Source organism: Lolium rigidum, chromosome 2, assembly GCF_022539505.1.
Source record: "Lolium rigidum isolate FL_2022 chromosome 2, APGP_CSIRO_Lrig_0.1, whole genome shotgun sequence".
Lineage (NCBI taxonomy): Eukaryota > Viridiplantae > Streptophyta > Magnoliopsida > Poales > Poaceae > Lolium > Lolium rigidum.
This window is the reverse complement of record NC_061509.1, coordinates 144511154-144528911: the sequence shown is the minus strand read 5'-3', so window position 1 is coordinate 144528911 and position 17758 is coordinate 144511154. Positions and strand designations below refer to the sequence as shown.

At 48.8% G+C, this 17758-nt stretch overlaps 1 protein-coding gene across 1 annotated transcript; it reads left to right on the top strand.

The window, feature by feature from the left end:
- Positions 1 to 5271: 5271 nt before the first annotated feature.
- Positions 5272 to 11804, top strand: LOC124692423 (homeobox-leucine zipper protein ROC5-like). Its single transcript, XM_047225799.1, has 9 exons — positions 5272 to 5626; positions 5739 to 5965; positions 6083 to 6200; positions 6327 to 7049; positions 7142 to 7243; positions 7330 to 7557; positions 9153 to 9330; positions 9553 to 9926; positions 10929 to 11804. Exons 1-9 carry the CDS (start codon positions 5525 to 5527, stop codon positions 11286 to 11288), a joined length of 2412 nt encoding a protein of 803 aa, XP_047081755.1. The 5' UTR covers positions 5272 to 5524; the 3' UTR covers positions 11289 to 11804.
- The last annotated feature ends 5954 nt before the right edge of the window (positions 11805 to 17758 follow it).

Below are 17758 nucleotides of genomic sequence, written 5' to 3'. Positions count from 1 at the left end.
GATAAAGGCATATGAAAGGTGTCTGCAATATTTTCCAAAGATCCAAACTGCTTTACCGAAATGTCTTCATCTAGTGCGAAGGAGAACAAACGGGGATATGTCTCTTGCATAATTTGATTATTCCAATCATCTTTACAGAATAGAGTTGTGTCTCCTTGCCCAATTTTGCAGGTCACAATTCCTCTATAGATAGGTGAAAGTTTCATTACCGATTTCCACCAAAACGAGCACACAAATTGGCAGCATGCGGGACAGTATTCCGATAATAAGTATCCTAGATCAGATTGACCCACTGAATATCTTTTTTGTTATAGAATTTGTCCAGAAACCTTAGAAGGAGTGCTTGGTTTTGAATTTTCATATTGAGGACACCCAAACCTCCTTTTTCTTTTGGTTTACATATCATGTCCCAAGCAGTAAGTGAAATACATTTCTCACCGTCATCCGTTTTTTTGCTCCAAACCACCCTTCTTCTTATTTTTTCTATATGTCCAATGATCTTGGGATTAATCTCAATTGTACACATTGCATATGTGGCGATAGAGGTTAAGATTGCATTGACATAAGTTAGCTTCCCTGCATGTGACATAAGGAGAGTTGTGGTCGAAACCCTTCTTTCAATTCTGTCCACTAAGGGTAATAGATCAGTCATAGCAGGTTTAGTGGTGCCCATTGGAAGTCCTAAATAGGTGAAAGGCATAGAAGCCACTGCACATCCGAAAATGGTTGCTAATTCTTGTGCTCTTTGCCTAGTAATATTAATTGGCACAAGACTTGACTTTTGAAGTTGATCTTTAGTCCTGTTGATGTTGCATAATCAAGCAGAATATTCTTTAAATGTGCCAACTCATGATCATTTGCTTTCATAACCAATATAGTATCATCCGCATATTGAATAATAGGGAAGCAGTCACCACAAGGAATCGGTAGAGATATTCTTCCTTGAAGCATTTCTCTATTAATAATCACTTGTAAAAGTTGAGCAGCAGCAACAAAAAGAAGTGGTGACAGGGGATCGCCTTGCCTTACTCCTCTCTTGCAATGAGAAAATTTCCCAGGAACTCCATTTAGAAGAATGGAAGAATGACCAGAGGAGAGTAAACATTTAATCCAGTTAATCCATATTTCATCAAATCCCATATGTTGCAGAATACTCAGAATGGTGTCATGCTCAATCATATCGAAAGCCTTTTCAAAATCAAGTTTTAAGACAATTATCTCTCTTTTAGAAGCCTCGCATTGATGCAAAAATTCAAAGGCCCAAGCCAGACAATCTTGGATTGTTCTTCCCCTTATGAAACCATACTGATTCTTGCTAACTAGTTTCAATATCCATAGCGGTAATCTATCAGCAAGTAATTTAGTAAGCAACTTGAGACAAGAATTCAATGAAGAAATTGGTCTGGAGTCATTTACTGTGGCTGGAGATTGTTTCTTAGGAATCAATGTTATAAGGGAGCTATTAGTACTATCCAGAAAAGCTTTCCCTTCAGCAAAATCTTGACACAACTTATAAAATTTAGGTGCCACAATATCCCAACAGGTCTTTATGAAGCAACCATTAAAACCATCCGGACCCGGGGCTTTGTCTAAGGGAATTCTCTGAATGACTTTGTCTATTTCTTCTTTGCTGAAAGGGACAGAGAGACTATTTAAACCCACCAATGGAGTGAAAAGCTCCTGTAAATTAAATCTCATACTATGGACATCAGAGATTCCAAGTCTGAGCTTGTAAGCTTGAAACAGAGCATGAGCTTTTCCTTCATGCTCTGATATGATAGTACCATCTGCAGTAGTTATAGTTACAATTGATTTTTTTCTATGTCTCTCAGTGGCAATTCTATGAAAGAACTTTGAATTTTCGTCACCAAACTTAATCCATCTCTCGGTGCATCGTTTCTTCCAATACTGCTGTTTATATGATAACAATCTGATAATATGTGCTTTCAAGATTTTCCTGAAGTTTCTTTCTGGTACAGAGAGGCATCTAACTTGTTCAATGTCATCAATTTGCTGAAGAACTGCCTCACAAGTTTCTATAAGAAGTGATAATTTAGAAATATATTTACTCCACTTCTTAAGAGCTCTTCTGACATTCTTTAGTTTAGCATTAACAATGGCTGCTGCATTGGTTTTCCTCACATTTATCTGCCAAGCCACCTGTACCGTCTCTTTAAAACCAGGATGATGTATCCAAAAGTTCTCAAATCTGAACACTTTGCTTCTTGGTATAGATGACTGAATAGAAATGCGACAAGGAATATGATCCGATACTGGTATTGCTAAAGCCTGTACAGTAGTATTAGGAAAAGCGGATGTCCAATTATTAGATGTCAAAAACCAATCCAACCTCTCCAAAAGAGGCCCAGCTTGCATATTGGACCATGTATAAGTAGCCCCATTCAATGGAAGGTCTATAAGATTTTGAGCCCGAATAATGTCATTGAAGAGTAACATATCATCAGCATTTCCCACATCTCTGTTTTGGGATTTGTCAAAAGTATTTCGGTAATTTTATGTGAAGTTATATAGGCTTGGGGCTTTGTTTGAAAGTCCCGAGGAGTGTCGGAGGTCTAGAAGGGTGGCCGAAAAGCAACAACCTTCTAGGATGTATCCTCAACTATGAGATGGTTTATCTAGTGTAGCTGTCATGCCATGTTTTTATTAGATATACTTATAAATGTATTGTTACTCCAATTATTTGCAATTATGGTCGGTTAACTAGAGGATATGACAATAGGGTGGTGTGCATTAGTCGGAGTGAATCTTGTCGTGGTGTTAGCTCGGTGATTTTATGAGTAAGAGCACATAAACATGTTGGCAATGGGGATAAAACGGGCTATGTATCGCTTAGTAGCCGACTGATGCTGGACTTCATGTTATACAACTTAACACAATGCTTTCAACTTTGGACCTAAACTACATTGTAGTTTGGATGCATGTGTTTACGAGAGTATTACCTTCATGCTTTTGTGGATACGTTGTACATTATCATGCTGTTATACATTATGGCATGATGCCAATATAGATGTGTGTCGAAGTTGACATTCGTGCTGCTCTTGTATTGACCATGTTTCCAATATATGTGTGTTCTATTCCACACCACCACCCTTTTCGAGAGAGATCGAACGAAAACATTAACTTTGGTCCCTTTTCCCCCTACTTGCAAGCTCTATATTAGGTTGCTTTGTTTACTTAACTTTATTTGGTATTTTGGACCTCTCCAATAAGTACTTTGCTCTTTTTTTTTTTGCTTAGCGCATAGAAAGGCCGATATGTGGCAATGTATTTGGACAAAATAAATAGTTTTACCATTTTCTCATGCAAGGTTCGATAGTATGTACTTTCAAATTGATACGTGCTACATCAATCGTCTGCATTTGAGTATACTAGGCCTCAAGCAAGGGTTCCGAAAATTTATCCCTTTTATTACACAAAGAAGAGTACACGATAGATAAAATGTGAGGAGAGGAGGAAGAGATCCCCCATTTCCTCTCTCGCTTTTTTTTTTAAAAAAAATTGCAATTAATAATATCTTATTCTGATTCACAAACTTTTGGCAAGTCCGATCCGGGCAATCTCGCAGAATCTTGCTCAAGAACGGGAATCTGAAATATACGGAATTGGAAATCAGATAGATCGTAATTTGATATAGTCGAGATCGCCTACCAGATCTGCCCCAAACACGGTTAGAAAAATATTGTAGTGAGTGGGAATCTTTGATTGACCATCCCTCGGCTCGCTCGCATGCCCAGCGTGTAAAAAGAGAGAGGTTGAAGCAACATGGCCAATGAGGCCGTCTCCAACCATCCGATGCATTTTAGACATGAAATGCAATCGTCTTGATTCATTTGTGCCATGATGTGGACATATAAAAGGCTAGTTTTCGGGGTGTGTTTGTTTGGGTCGGAATCTGTTTCAGCTACAGATGCATTTTTCCAGTAACATTTTTTATTAATGGAAATAAACTACATATTGCTAAACACTAAATAAAAAAGGCTCGAAATTAAACCTAGCTAACTAGGGCTGCCTACTCCTCACCGTCGTCGTCGACGAGATCGACAATTACCGGAAGCACCCACGGCTAGGGCCAGTACAAAGCCATTGTGGTGCCGGAGGCAGCGGTTTTGGTGCGGGAGGAGGCAGTGGTGGAGGTGATGTAGGCACGGGAGGACGTGCCGACGTGACCAGAGGATTCATCGGCCTCCCTTGAGAGCGCAGACTCTCGTAACTGGACGGCGAGGCCATCCCACCGTGCAAGCTTTCTCTTGGGAGATGTGCATTCCGAAGGCCTCCTCCTCCGTTAAGTCCGCTGGCTAGAGCTCATGGTTCACGCCGTCGCCTAGAGTAGTTGCGTTGTCGAAGAAGGCGTCGTCGTGGCAGTCGTCCTTAATTGTTTCCTCGTCGTCTTCAAGGCCGACGTCGCGTTCCCGATTGAAGAATTCCACGTCACCGAGGTAACCCGCCCGACGAAGGGGTGAAACTCCTAGGCCCCGAGCTTGATCTTTGTTGTAGGAGTTGAGGGCGAAAGCCGGACCGTCACGCGGATCTGGCGACAAGATGAAGCAGCGGTGACGGATCTCGTCGTGGCGCTCGGTTCCTTCGGTCGGAAATGGAGGCACCAACATACGTCGGGAGCTGAGAAGCCAACCGCCGGCATGCTCACATCCCGCCAAGGCGCTAGCCCGTTTTCCTCGTAGAGCTGGCACACACGGCCCACCCAGACGTAGTGACGGTTCCGCTCCTTCTTCTTGCCGACACATTACGAGCCCGAAAGCCCCACCCAGACGTAGTGACGGTTCCGCTCCTTCTTCTTGCCGACACATTACGAGCCTGAAACCGGTGAATGTCTCGACCCGAACATGCCAATTAATTTGCGTTGGACCGCCAAATTAAATTTTTTCTCCATTTCTTGTTTGCGTAAAAATAATCATTTATATCTATTTTAACATCGGCCCCCCCCGAAGAGGAAATATTAAACGGGTCCGTGCCCCGGCACAGAAGCAAACAAGCCGCTGCGGCGGTCGGGCCGGAGCATGACGCCGTGTAGGCGCAGACGAAACGCCCCTTGCGAGCAGGGAGAGAGGTGTGGGGCGCCCGCCGGAAGGGAACAAAAGACAGGCACCGCACCGCCCGTTTGACTGCGCTGCATCAGCGTCAGCGCCTCGCGTCTCTCCCCACGCCCAGCCAGCCTTTTTCCATGCGTCCACACCCCCCTATCGTCTCGTCTCGTCTCGTCGTCTTGCCATTTTGACCTTCCCCTTCCCCACCCGTGCATAAACCTTTCTTTAACCAGCTCCTCCTCCTCGCCCTCCTCCCTTAATTTAATCCTCCTCCGCTCGCTCGCCGTGGGAGGCTTAGGTTAGGGTTTTGAGGGACCTAATCTCGCGCTAGTAGAAAGAGGGTGGCCGAGGTCAGTCTCTCTCTCTCTCTCCTACCTCACCTCCCGCACCCAGGATTCGGGTTCTCAGGTCTGCAGATCCAGCCGCAGGTCTCTTTTCGGACTAACGATAGAGACGCTGGCATGAGTTTCGGTGGCCTCTTCGACGGCGGTGGCGCCGGCGGCGGCATGCAGTTCCCCTACGCCGCCGCCTTCTCCTCCTCCCCCGCGCTCTCCCTCGGCCTGGTACGTTTTCCTTCCACCACGCCCGCCCGCGCGTTTCCGCCCTAACGCTCCTCCTGCTTCGCTCGCCGTGCTGGCCGATTCGGAGAGTCTTACGTTTTCTCTGTGTCGACAGGACAACGCCGGCGGCGGCGGCGGCATCGGCGGCCGGATGTTCCCCGACGCCGCGGCGGGGCGGGACGCGGACGCCGCGCAGAACGACAGCCGCTCCGGCAGCGACCACCTGGACGCCGTCTCCGGCGTCGGCGACGACGACGACGACGCCGCAGAGCCCAGCAACCCGCGCAAGCGCAAGAAGCGATACCACCGCCACACGCCGCAGCAGATCCAGGAGCTCGAAGCGTAAGCGACCCCAAATCTCGCGACCGCCCATACCACTTCCTCCCTTTTTTCATCCTTCTCTCTCCACCTTTTCCATCTTGTCCTCTCATGCATGGATTCGTCTCCGCGTCCGTGCAGGCTGTTCAAGGAGTGCCCGCACCCGGACGAGAAGCAGCGGGCCGAGCTCAGCAGGAGGCTCTCCCTAGACGCGCGGCAGGTCAAGTTCTGGTTCCAGAACAGACGCACGCAGATGAAGGTACACACCACCACCACCAGATCAACCCATCCATTCGCCACCATTTCTCTCCGCTATCATTTTTGTTTCCCCGTTCGTGCGAATTCACGAATAACGTCTTAATTTCTCCTGCTCCACCCTCCACAGACGCAGCTGGAGCGGCACGAGAACGCGATCCTCAAGCAGGAGAACGACCGCCTGCGGGCGGAGAACATGACCATCAGGGAGGCGATGCGCACCCCGATGTGCGGCGGCTGCGGGAGCCCGGCCATGCTCGGGGAGGTCTCGCTCGAGGAGCAGCACCTGCGCATCGAGAACGAGCGCCTCAAGGACGAGCTCAGCCGCGTCTGCACCCTCGCCACCAAGTTCCTCGGCAAGCCCGTCTCGCTCCTGTCCCCGATGCAGCTCCAGCCGCAGCACCTGTCCATGCCCCTGCCCAACTCCTCCCTCGAGCTCGCGGTAGGCGGAATCGGTGGCATTGGGTCTATGCAGCAGGCTACGATGCACGGTGGCATGAGCGACTACGCCGGGGGCGCCTCCAGCTCCATGGGCACGGTCATCACGCCCGCGCGGGCCGCCGGCTCTGCTGCTCTCGCGTCCATGGTGGACATCGACAGATCCGTGTTCCTGGAGATCGCTATCAGCGCCATGGACGAGCTTGTCAAGATGGCGCAGATGGGCGATCCTCTTTGGGTTGCAACGGGCTTGCCTGGTTCTCCCAGCAAGGAGACGCTCAACTTCGAGGAGTACCACTCCACTTTTCAGTCTATTGGCATGAAGCCTGTCGGGTTTGTGTCCGAGGCATCTAGGGAGTCCGGACTGGTCATAATCGACAACAGTGTTGCCCTTGTAGAGACCCTCATGGACGAGGTTCGACTTCATGCTAACCCATTTCTCCATTCATACATTTCTTCCGCAGATATACTATGCTGATGCCTGATGCTGCTCCGTTTCATTTTCAGAGACGGTGGTCTGACATGTTCTCCTGCATGATTGCCAAGGCCACAATCCTTGAGGAGGTGTCTAGCGGCATTGCCTCAAGCAGAAACGGCGCGTTGCTGCTTGTGAGTTCCTAGCTAACAGTCCCCAGTGTTCACATCATATTGCGAGGAGTGTTAGCCTCTGACTTGCTTGCGTTTGCTTCCCACAGATGAAGGCTGAGCTACAGGTGCTCTCGCCTCTGGTCCCCATCAGGGAGGTTATATTCCTCAGGTTTTGCAAGCAGCTGGCTGATTGTGCGTGGGCAGTGGTGGACGTGTCCATTGATGGATTGCTGAGCAATCAAAATTCTGCTACGGCACAACCAGCTGCAAATTTGAAGTGCAGGAGGCTGCCTTCCGGCTGTGTGATGCAAGACACTCCCAATGGCTACTGCAAGGTAATAACCAAGACCGGGAGCTACATATTTTCTCTATCAAATAGTTATCCTAGATTCACATTCGTGTGGCATTGCAAATAAATAAATTGACGAGGCTGTAAAAAAAAAAAGGCTATCGCCATAGTTTGGAAGTGGTACTTGTACGTGGAAGTTAATGGTCAAACTTTGCCCGGTGTAGCATTACAAGTAAACCATGTCACTTCCACTACTTCTCCACTACCACTGTACTCCCTCTAAACTAGGGGGACAGTGGCACTGTTCTCCAAATTTGGTTGTTTAATCTTACTGATTAGTTTATAATGTGATTTGATGATGCCCATGCAACATAGTGTTCACAAGTCAAGGCCTAATTGATTAGTTAGGGTCATGAACCCACTACCCTCATAAACAATTCGTTTGGTCAACGAGGAGATGGGTTAAACAAGTTACCCATGAATAGTTAAACGTTTATGTGGATCCAACACCATTACCCAAATATTTTTTATGTTTGTTTAATCGTAGCACCTATTTTTCTAGGGGATTAGATGCTTCTACCCCTTGGATAGAGCACCTTGGGTAACTTATTGTCCGCACTTTTATCAATGTGTCCCTGACATGTTGAAATCTGGGCTACTTGCACCTTTTTTTTAAGAACTATCTTCGCATACTTGAGACTTGCACAGATCTTCTCAATCTGTGCAACTGGCGGAAGGAAATTGATTTCTGTAAACCGATATGGGAAGTGAGGAAGAAGAAAAATAATTCCTATTCTGGTGAAATTAGTATGAGAAGGAACCCTTTACCAGTTTGTCGAAAGGACATGGTAGAGTTGTGAGATTTAACTTCAGGAGCAATGGTTCCTGTTCCAGTAGCTTCAGATTTTTGTCGAAATGGAGTAGCTTCTGATAGTAAGTTGATTCTTCCATTTCTAACTCCTTAATCACACAGTCCTATAATTTATGGTGAACTTGTCAGTTCAAGTAAGATCTTTCTTAGGACTCTTATTGTAAGATCTCAAAGGGAGAAATATTCTGGAAATTGTATAATGCATCATTTGGGAGTTCACATCCCAGAAATCGACAATTCAGTATCAGACTGATGTCAAAATTTGGTGGCAATTCCATGTGCAGAAGCATCGGCTCTTATATTATCAAACTAGAGATATGCTCTTATCTCGCCCCAGATGCAATTTATTCATTAATTTATTCGAGTTGTTTCCATTTTCTTATTGTGGTCCTTTACTTCCATGTTACTAAATCTCTTACGAATCTTTTCCAAGTCTCACTACAGTAATAGTAGAATGGCAAGCCTGGTACAACTACTGTAATTCCACGATTGCACACTAACAAGTTATGGTGGCACCCAGCTGGCCGTCAGTAGGTTCACATCTTGGGACTGGTTAACTGGCAAACAGCCCAGTGTGTAGATTTCACGTTTTTACCCAACAGAACTAGTACATCATAACTCATAAGGTAAAATAAAAGGATGCTACTCCTAATATCTGCACTGTAGCCACAGCGTGTTGTATTGCGCTCAGAACTCAGTTGGTGTATCACACCCCAAGACAATTGCATGTGGGCGTGCATTTATGGCTAACGGATGCATTTACCCTGTAGGTCACATGGGTTGAGCATTCGGAATACGATGAGGCATCTGTCCACCAGTTCTACAGACCACTTCTCCGATCTGGCCATGCCTTTGGTGCCAGCCGGTGGCTTGCGACACTGCAGCGTCAGTGTGAATGCCTGGCCATCCTCATGTCCTCTAGTGCAGTGCCACCAAATGAACCAACCGGTACATAAATTTCTGAACTTTTATCATTTTCACGTACACCCTGTAAAGCTCATTTGTTTAGCTAAGAGAACACATTTTTCTCAAGCATCTTACTATCTACTACAAATAAGACTATATTGGGATGTTGATTCTGTTATAAGTAAATGATTTGTAGATTAGATTTGGTGCTGCCTGTACTTTGATACACAACTGATGTATAGTATGCATCACATTTGATGCCAGCTATATCACAAGAGGGTAAGCGAAGCATGCTTAAGCTCGCACGCCGGATGACGGAGAACTTCTGTGCCGGGGTGAGTGCATCATCTGCACGTGAATGGAGTAAGCTGGATGGTGCAACAGGTAGCATCGGTGAGGATGTGCGTGTCATGGTACGAAAGAGTGTGAGCGAGCCTGGAGAGCCAGCTGGAGTGGTGCTGAGTGCCGCCACATCCGTATGGTTGCCTGTCGCTCCAGAGAGGCTGTTCGACTTTCTGCGTGATGAACAACTGCGTGCGGAGTGGGATATCCTCAGCAATGGAGGGCCCATGCAGGAGATGACTCGGATCGCAAAGGGGCATCAGAATGGAAACTCCGTATCCCTCCTAAGAGCCAGTGTGAGTATCTTCTCTTGAATTACTATTTTGATGGTTAACTAGCTAATGAGGTTTGCCAACACAAAGTTGAATTGACGCGTCTAGGGCAATGAACATCACTTTCACCATAGTAGATATGAATGAATCTGCAACTTTGTTGTGTATTTTTTTTTAAAAACCCGTAAGGTATTTAGATGAATTTTAAACCTCCGTTGTGTATTTGGCATGCTTAAAAAAATTGGTATACAGCTGTGTGTAAGTTCTTATAATGTATACTAAGAAGCTTTTGTATTACACTTGACTGAACTCTAGATATGTTTTATCTACCTGTGAGAAGTTTCCTGAGGATGCAGATATAGCCCACCTGACAGTACTCTCTGGGAGCTCTCACATAGAATAACACTTTAACGCCATATCCAGTAATAAGTATTATATTGTGAACGGAGGAAGACAAGGAAAAAACACAAAGTCTGGCAACTTTCTATCAAGCACTTTTTGGAGTCTAGGGTAGATGAAAAAAAGTCGTAATCATGGACCAAAAGGTAACGACGTCTAGAGAAAGTCTAGAATGACTAGCACCACACTTTACACAAGGTGTGAGAAAGGTACTACAAACTGGGGACCAAACTGGGAAGGAGGTCCAGATCTGCTTGAAAAGTTGTCAGGTTGACAACGGTTCATTACTGTCTAATCCGTACAAAGGGTTAGCAGCCAAACCCAAAGCTGGACCGGATCCTGTGTGCAGCTCGTGTGGATCCTGATTCCATGGACTTCATCATAATTTTTTTTAGGAAGAACATAAAACCCCACTGTTTCGTCAGTCCTCCAAACACTAGCAGACACAGATAATGAGGCAATGTACTCTCAAATTGAACTGTTTGATCATCACGTATTAACTGCTGGCTGTCTGACTCTGGTCTATGAAAAGTTCATCATTTGTTTTCACTACTTTTTGAGGTGCATTACTGATACTACCTAATATTCTGCAAAAATATCTCTGATAATTCATGCCTTCTTCTGCAGGCCTTGAGTGCCAACCAGAGTAGCATGTTGATCCTTCAGGAAACTTGCACCGATGCTTCGGGATCGATTGTTGTATATGCTCCAGTGGACATCCCCGCAATGCAGCTTGTGATGAACGGCGGGGATTCCACCTATGTCGCTCTGCTGCCATCTGGATTCGCCATTCTTCCTGATGGTCCTAGCGTCGGAAACGAGCACAAGACGGGCGGCTCTCTGTTGACCGTGGCATTTCAGATTCTTGTGAACAGCCAGCCCACTGCCAAACTCACCGTGGAGTCGGTGGAGACCGTGAACAATCTCATCTCATGCACCATCAAGAAGATCAAGACTGCGCTGCAGTGCGCAACGCCAGAGTGTTAGAATGGATTTTTTTGCCTCGGGGATGACTGGCGACGGCGACGTTGAGTCTGAGTCAAGAACGAACCGCGCAATGGAAAAAAGAAATCCTTTGCTAGGTGATAAGGATCTTAAGTCGACAAGGTCCTTAGCACAGAGCAATGGTGGTGGTTCGGGTATTGACTCGGCCTCTTCCGTCTGGCTTTTGTTCCCCGGTACCAATACCCTTGCATTTTAGACATTTCTTGGAAGGATATGCTTTTAGTTCCATGGTTTTAGGGAGTCGATGTGTGTACTTTCGGCTGGCTCGTTGCCTCTGTACTGTCTCTTTCTTTTGTAAGAATGAGCTGGTGTGCAAGTGGAAGCTCAGAAATGCTGGGTAATTTAATATCCGTCCATGCATAGGTTCTGGTAGAAGTATAGGATCAAACGTCAATGTTTGAAAGCCGACCTCATAATGTCTGGCATTGCTGCTGAGATTTTATTTTGGAATCAATGGCTAGCCAAAGTTCTGAATATTTGCTGAACTGTGCTGTTTCATGTTTGCAGAGTTTTTATTACGTATATACAAAAAGGCTGCATTATGATCATAAATTGTGGTATTGAAAAGAGACAGTGCTGACAGACTAGTTCTGTGAACACGAGTAAATCACTGAGGTCATGTGCCAAGTAGAAATACACAATGTTCCGGCCGCATGGGATCATCGCTCTGTGGCGGCCCTGCTGCGTGGGGTAGCAAGAGCTGAAACAACGATAGCGATGGATCGTGTTGCTGACGGCCTGACGCCCAGTTTGACAGTTTGCACGTACAGCCGAGAGTCCTTTTTCATCTCATCATCGACCAAGAGAAAAAGTCTGTGTTTTTGTTTGTTCTTTTAACTTTTTTTTTTCACGCCGCACATCTATTTTGGATCAAGAGGAAAACCCGATATACTAGATGCCAAGCAAATCGGCTTGCCGCACTGTTCTTCGTTCCCCTGATTCCCCGACCCAGCACTGGAGTCTGGAGCACGCACACAAGAAATCTTTCGGCTTTCCCCTCTTGTCAACAAGCAGACCGGCGCTCGTGATCTGACCCGTGAATTGGGCGGCGACCACTGTAGTGTTGTTGTTCACTACCGATGCCGCTCGAACCAGTCATCAATCACTATGTACTCGTGATACGTGACCGAGCCCGAGTTCTCGGGATAAAGGGTCACGGAGCAGCACTGTACGGAACTTCGCCGCTAAATCGACGGATAGCTAATTTACATATGAGATCATCTGACCAAAACCGGCGTCAAGCTCGCCGGGAGGATACGAAGCAGGAAATAGACCACAATGCTTGCAATAGAGATAAGCGGGTGGATCATACTTAAGTAGTACCATTTATCCTCTTTACTTTTAAAAAAGAACTAACTCCTTCAATGATATTTTATTTTTTTTGAGTTAAAGAAATTAGAGGACAACCTAATATTGATACGCTTGAATATCTACTTCGGAAAAAGCTTTCAAAGCACGTGGTGTCCTAAATAGAACTTGGGCACGTGTGAGTTGTGACAACTAACAAAAGTTTTGCGTCAGAGCATCTCCAGTCGCATCCCCCGAACCGTCCGCCAAAGGTATTTGGGGCGCACCGGACAAAAAAATATTTCCAGTCGCGCGCCCCAAAGGCCCTTTTTGTCCGGCGTGGCCCAATACGGTGTCCGTCGTTCCGAGCACGTCCCCGCTACACAGGGGACGCTCCGGGCACGCCGGACACAACTGTTGTGGGTATACTTCATGGGTGTACCATCGACAGTACCTAGATCCGGCAAGCCCGGGTGGCCCATAGATGGTGATGTGGCATGTGGCCCATCGGGCGACCCAGTTGCTGTTGATCCTGAAGGATGAAGTCTGGCCCAGGACAAGGGAGCCGGATCCGACCGACCTTTGGAGGAACCCGGATCCATGAAGGCCCATTAGGAACCCGGATCCGGTACGACGTATAAGGGAAGGCGGATCCTTGACGTGCACGGCAAGACATTGTACCGTGGTTAGGCAACCTGTAATCCAGCTAGGACTCTCCATGTAAACCCTAGATCCATGCGCCTTTATAAGCCGGATCCCGGGAGCCCTAGAGGCACAACCACAACTCATTGTAACATCGCGAAAGCGCCCAGATAATTCCAGAGAAGCAGCGAGTAGGCCCCGTCATCGTGCGGTGTGTTCCGAAGCTGGGTAAATCGCGTACCACCGTCCCGTGTGCACTCCGCCCTATGGCCCCTACTTCTTTTCCCCTCTTGAGGATCCCTCCTCTGAGGCACCGTCGATTAGGCAACGACAGCTTGGCGCCCACCGTGGGGCTCGCGGCGTCCGGAGGCCGGAACCGGGAGGGTTCCGCCATGGGAAGCTACGACGACACCATCGCAGCGGGGGCGCGTCTTTTACGCCGGAAATCTGTCGTTCGTCCCTCCGGATGAGTGCTGGATTCCGGCTAAGACAAACCCCGTCAAGCTCTCCATCGTCCCAGTTGGCGGCATACACATCTTCATCGGGGAAACCGTCGATTCCGACGGAAACCCGCTGGTAAGCACGCCGACGCGGCCGCCGCCGAGCAGACGCGGCCGCGAAGATCCGATCCGAGATGCGAGGAGCTTCCCGAGGAAGATTCCGCCTTGGATCCGGAAAAATCAAAACCCACCCAATCCGCCCCTGTGCAGGAAATAACGGTGGAAGACCAATGCAGATCCACCTGGGTCTCCCAGGTGTTAGAGAAGCAAAGGTGTCACTTTGTACACTTCCTGGCCCATACCGCCGGAACCGCCCCTCAAGAAGATGGAGCTGGTCCCGAGCAGGTCGAGGCACCGGAAAACAACGTTGCTCCGGATCAGCAGGAGGTTGTCGGAGAAAGCGGAACTCCGGTTGAAGAGTCGATTTTGGGCAACCTAAGCCCAATTTCCGGGATACCCTCCATGGACACCGAAGAGTTCGATCGCAAGCTGAAGGAATACGGATACGGTGACCAACCTCGAAGTTGAATCCGCCCAGCCTAAACATGTCCTCGCGACCTTGGCGGCGCCGGATCAACGCGAATCGAGAAGATGAAAACACCCACTCCGATCCACAGGCCATCCCGTGAAGGATCTCCACTTTCGCGGGAACGACCGCATAAGGAAGTCCTGTCCCCTGAGGAGATGGTTGAACAAGCTGGCATGGACGCAATCTATCACTCGGATATTCTCAACAAACCCATTACTCCCGAAGACGCGGAGGCGCTAGAAGCAAAGAGACTGGAGATGCTGGCCACAGCCAAGAAATTTGCCCAAACCACAACCGCAATGCTTGACGAGAGGAAGGAAGTCGCGATTTTTGTCGAAGGCTTTCTCCAGCGCGAGCAGGAGGTGGACGAAGGACTGGTGAAAGTCAAGCAACTCCGGAAGCATTGGGAGGACAAGATCGCTAAGGCTCAACAAGAGGTCGATAAGATCCGGCGAGAAAATATAGCTCCCCGTAAGACCACCTTCGCGACTCCGACCGAGCAGCAGCCGTACGCCACTCCAAAGGACAATATGAAGAAGGCGGCGGAGATCTTGAAGAAAAAGGACGAGGAAATCGACATCAACTACGTCCGTACGCTTGTGGCTTCAGCAATGAAGCAACAGAGCAAGGCAGACACTTCGCGCAAGTTGGAATCCAACCCGGAGCACTGCATCTCCACCGCGCAGAAGGACGCCTATGACAATCACCATCGTGATGACGAATCGCGAACCGGATCCTCGGAATGCAGAAGGAAAACCAGAGAACACCCAAATCCAATCCCTGTACCATCAAAGACGCCTCCGTCAGATCCAAGAAAGGGAAAGGATGCAATGTACACTGGTAAGGACAAGTACCGCAATCCCTCTCCTCCGCCTAACGGATATCCGCGTCCCCCTCGCTGCCGTAGTCCAGCCGGAAACACCAGGCCCCATGGGCCTGGCGGAATCAACATCCGCGACAATGTGCTGCCCTCAAGAAACATGAACAGGGAGCGAACGCCGGAACCCCGCCAGAGCCAGATCAACGATCGCGAGCCTGATCCCAGGAGGAGTCGGAACGAAGAACGCGACCCGGAGCCCCGCAGGAGCCGGAACGGCTATGGTAGCCAGCGCCACGACGAAGGCAGTCACCGGAGCCGGAGCCAGCACCGCGAGGAGCCCGGAGAGTCTGATGGCAGAAGCAAAAGGTCGGATCGGCCCCCTCGCAGGTCTCCCTCACCACCACCTAGCGGTGGAGGCGGAGGTGGAGGCGGCGGCCGAAGATCTCGCTCACGTTCAAAATCCCCCCCGCCACAGCTCGCGTGATGCACGGGAACGCCTCAACGAATACAGAACGGACTACATCGGCCCAAAGTGCTTCGGCAGGATGATTCGAGAGGAACCAAAGCCAAGGATGAACCTCAAGCTACCCGGAAACCTGAAGCATTATGATGGCACGGAAAGGCCGGATACCTGGATCGAGGATTACTATAATGCGAGTAACCTTTGCCGAAGGAACCCCTAATATCGCTCGCCGCATGCTTCGAGCTGTACCTTGTAGGTCCAGCCGGATCCGGCTCGCCGACCTCGAGAAGAACTCCATCTTTTGCTGGTTCGACCTGAAGACAGCCTTCGAGAAACACTTCAGGGGCACCTACAAAAGGCATGCCACAGCAAGCGACTTGCAAGCATGTATCCAGAAGAAGGGAGAAACCTCGAGACACTTCCTCACACGATGGCTGGCATGCAGGAACGAGTGTGAGAATGTTGATCACACCACTGCTATGCACGCCTTTATAGGTGGATTACAGAGGGGAGGATTGCTGCGGCACAAGCTGACTTGCCTGGCTAACGCAAACAAATTGACTTTGGATGACATGATCTCCATCGCCAGTGATCATACCGCCACCGACAACGATGCAGGCGGAGAGCTCGCAGCCACAGCAATTCCCTTGCACCAGCAGAAGAAGAACCGTGACAACGGTAACAGTAGCAGCCATAAGAGAAAAAAGCCCCCTGATGACCAGAAGAGTGGCGGATCCGAGATGGTAGCCATAGCGTTCCAACGCGGAGGTCAAGGAGGCGGAAGAGGCCGCGGTCGCGGAGGCGGAGCCGGCAGGGGTCAGCAGCGTGGTGATGAAGTCACCGCTGCCGGATCCCGCGCTCCTCAAACCTACGAAGAATACAGGGACATGCCCTACCTGGCCGATCTGGATCCGGCTACAGGGAAGTCCACTCATACTAACCGCAACTGCAAGTGGGTCAATGATCTGATGAACGACCCGGAAGCAGGATACAAGCGAGCCCGGAAGCACCGCCCACGCGGCAAAGGAGGCAAGGGCAAGAACAAGGACAAAGAGGAGGACAGTTCCGAGGCGATGGACGAGGATGATAACTCGCCGGATCCCAAAGCAGGGTCCGCAGGTAAATCCAACCCCTTCGAGAAAAAGAGTGTGGGCGCGTACCACACCTTCCTCGGAACCCCAACAGTCCGCGCCACTAAGTCAGCTTTCCGGATCCTGAACGCCACAGTTCCGGCTGTGCCGCAGTATGTCAGGTGGTCGGAAGTCACGTGCACATTTGATAGGCAGGATCACCCTACCATTGTGCCAAAAGAGTGCTATGCCTTGGTTTTAAGTCCCCGCATAGACGGGTATGACTTCTCCAAGTGCCTCATGGATGGCGGAGCCAACTCGAACATCATGTACCTGGAGACTCTGGAGCGGATGAACCTTACCAAGGAACAGCTCAAACACAGCAACACTGAGTTTCATGGCGTAGTTCCAGGTAAAAAGGCGAATTCCCTCGGCAGCATCACACTTCCCGTGGCCTTCGGCGATGTTCACAATTTCCACGAAGAGAAGATCACGTTTGAGGTTGTGCCCTTCAAGAGTTCCTACCACGTCATCTTCGGCAGGCCCACCTACCACAAGTTCCACGCAAGAGCGTGCTACATCTACAACAAGCTCAAGATTCCGGATCCCAATGGTATGATTACCGTATCCGGAGACTACAAAAAGGCTCATGAGTGCGATTTGGGCGAAGCCGCCTTTGCAGAGTCTGTGATATCTGGAGAGGAGCTGAAAGGCTACAGAGCCGCGGTGGATCCGACTGAAATGCAGACCACCAAGAAGCAGATCTCCGAACAGAAAAATTCCTTCAAGGCCGCGATAGAGACCAAGAAAGTCAACTTCAAGGAAGGAGACACCACCAAGCAGGTCTCAGTCGGAGCCAACATGGACCCCAAATAGGAAGACGCGCTCGTCGAGTTCCTCCGCGCTAACATGGATATCTTCGCATGGCAACCTTCTGACATGTCCGGAGTACCAAGGGAACTTGCCGAGCACTAACTCAACATAAACCCGGGGGCTAAACCGGTGAAGCAAGCTATGCGACGCTTTGGAGATAAGAAGCGTCGCGCCATAGGAATGAAATTAGCAAAGTTACTAGAGGCAGGTTTTGTAATAGAAGTTATCCACACTGATTGGGTCGCAAATCCCGTCCTTGTACCCAAAA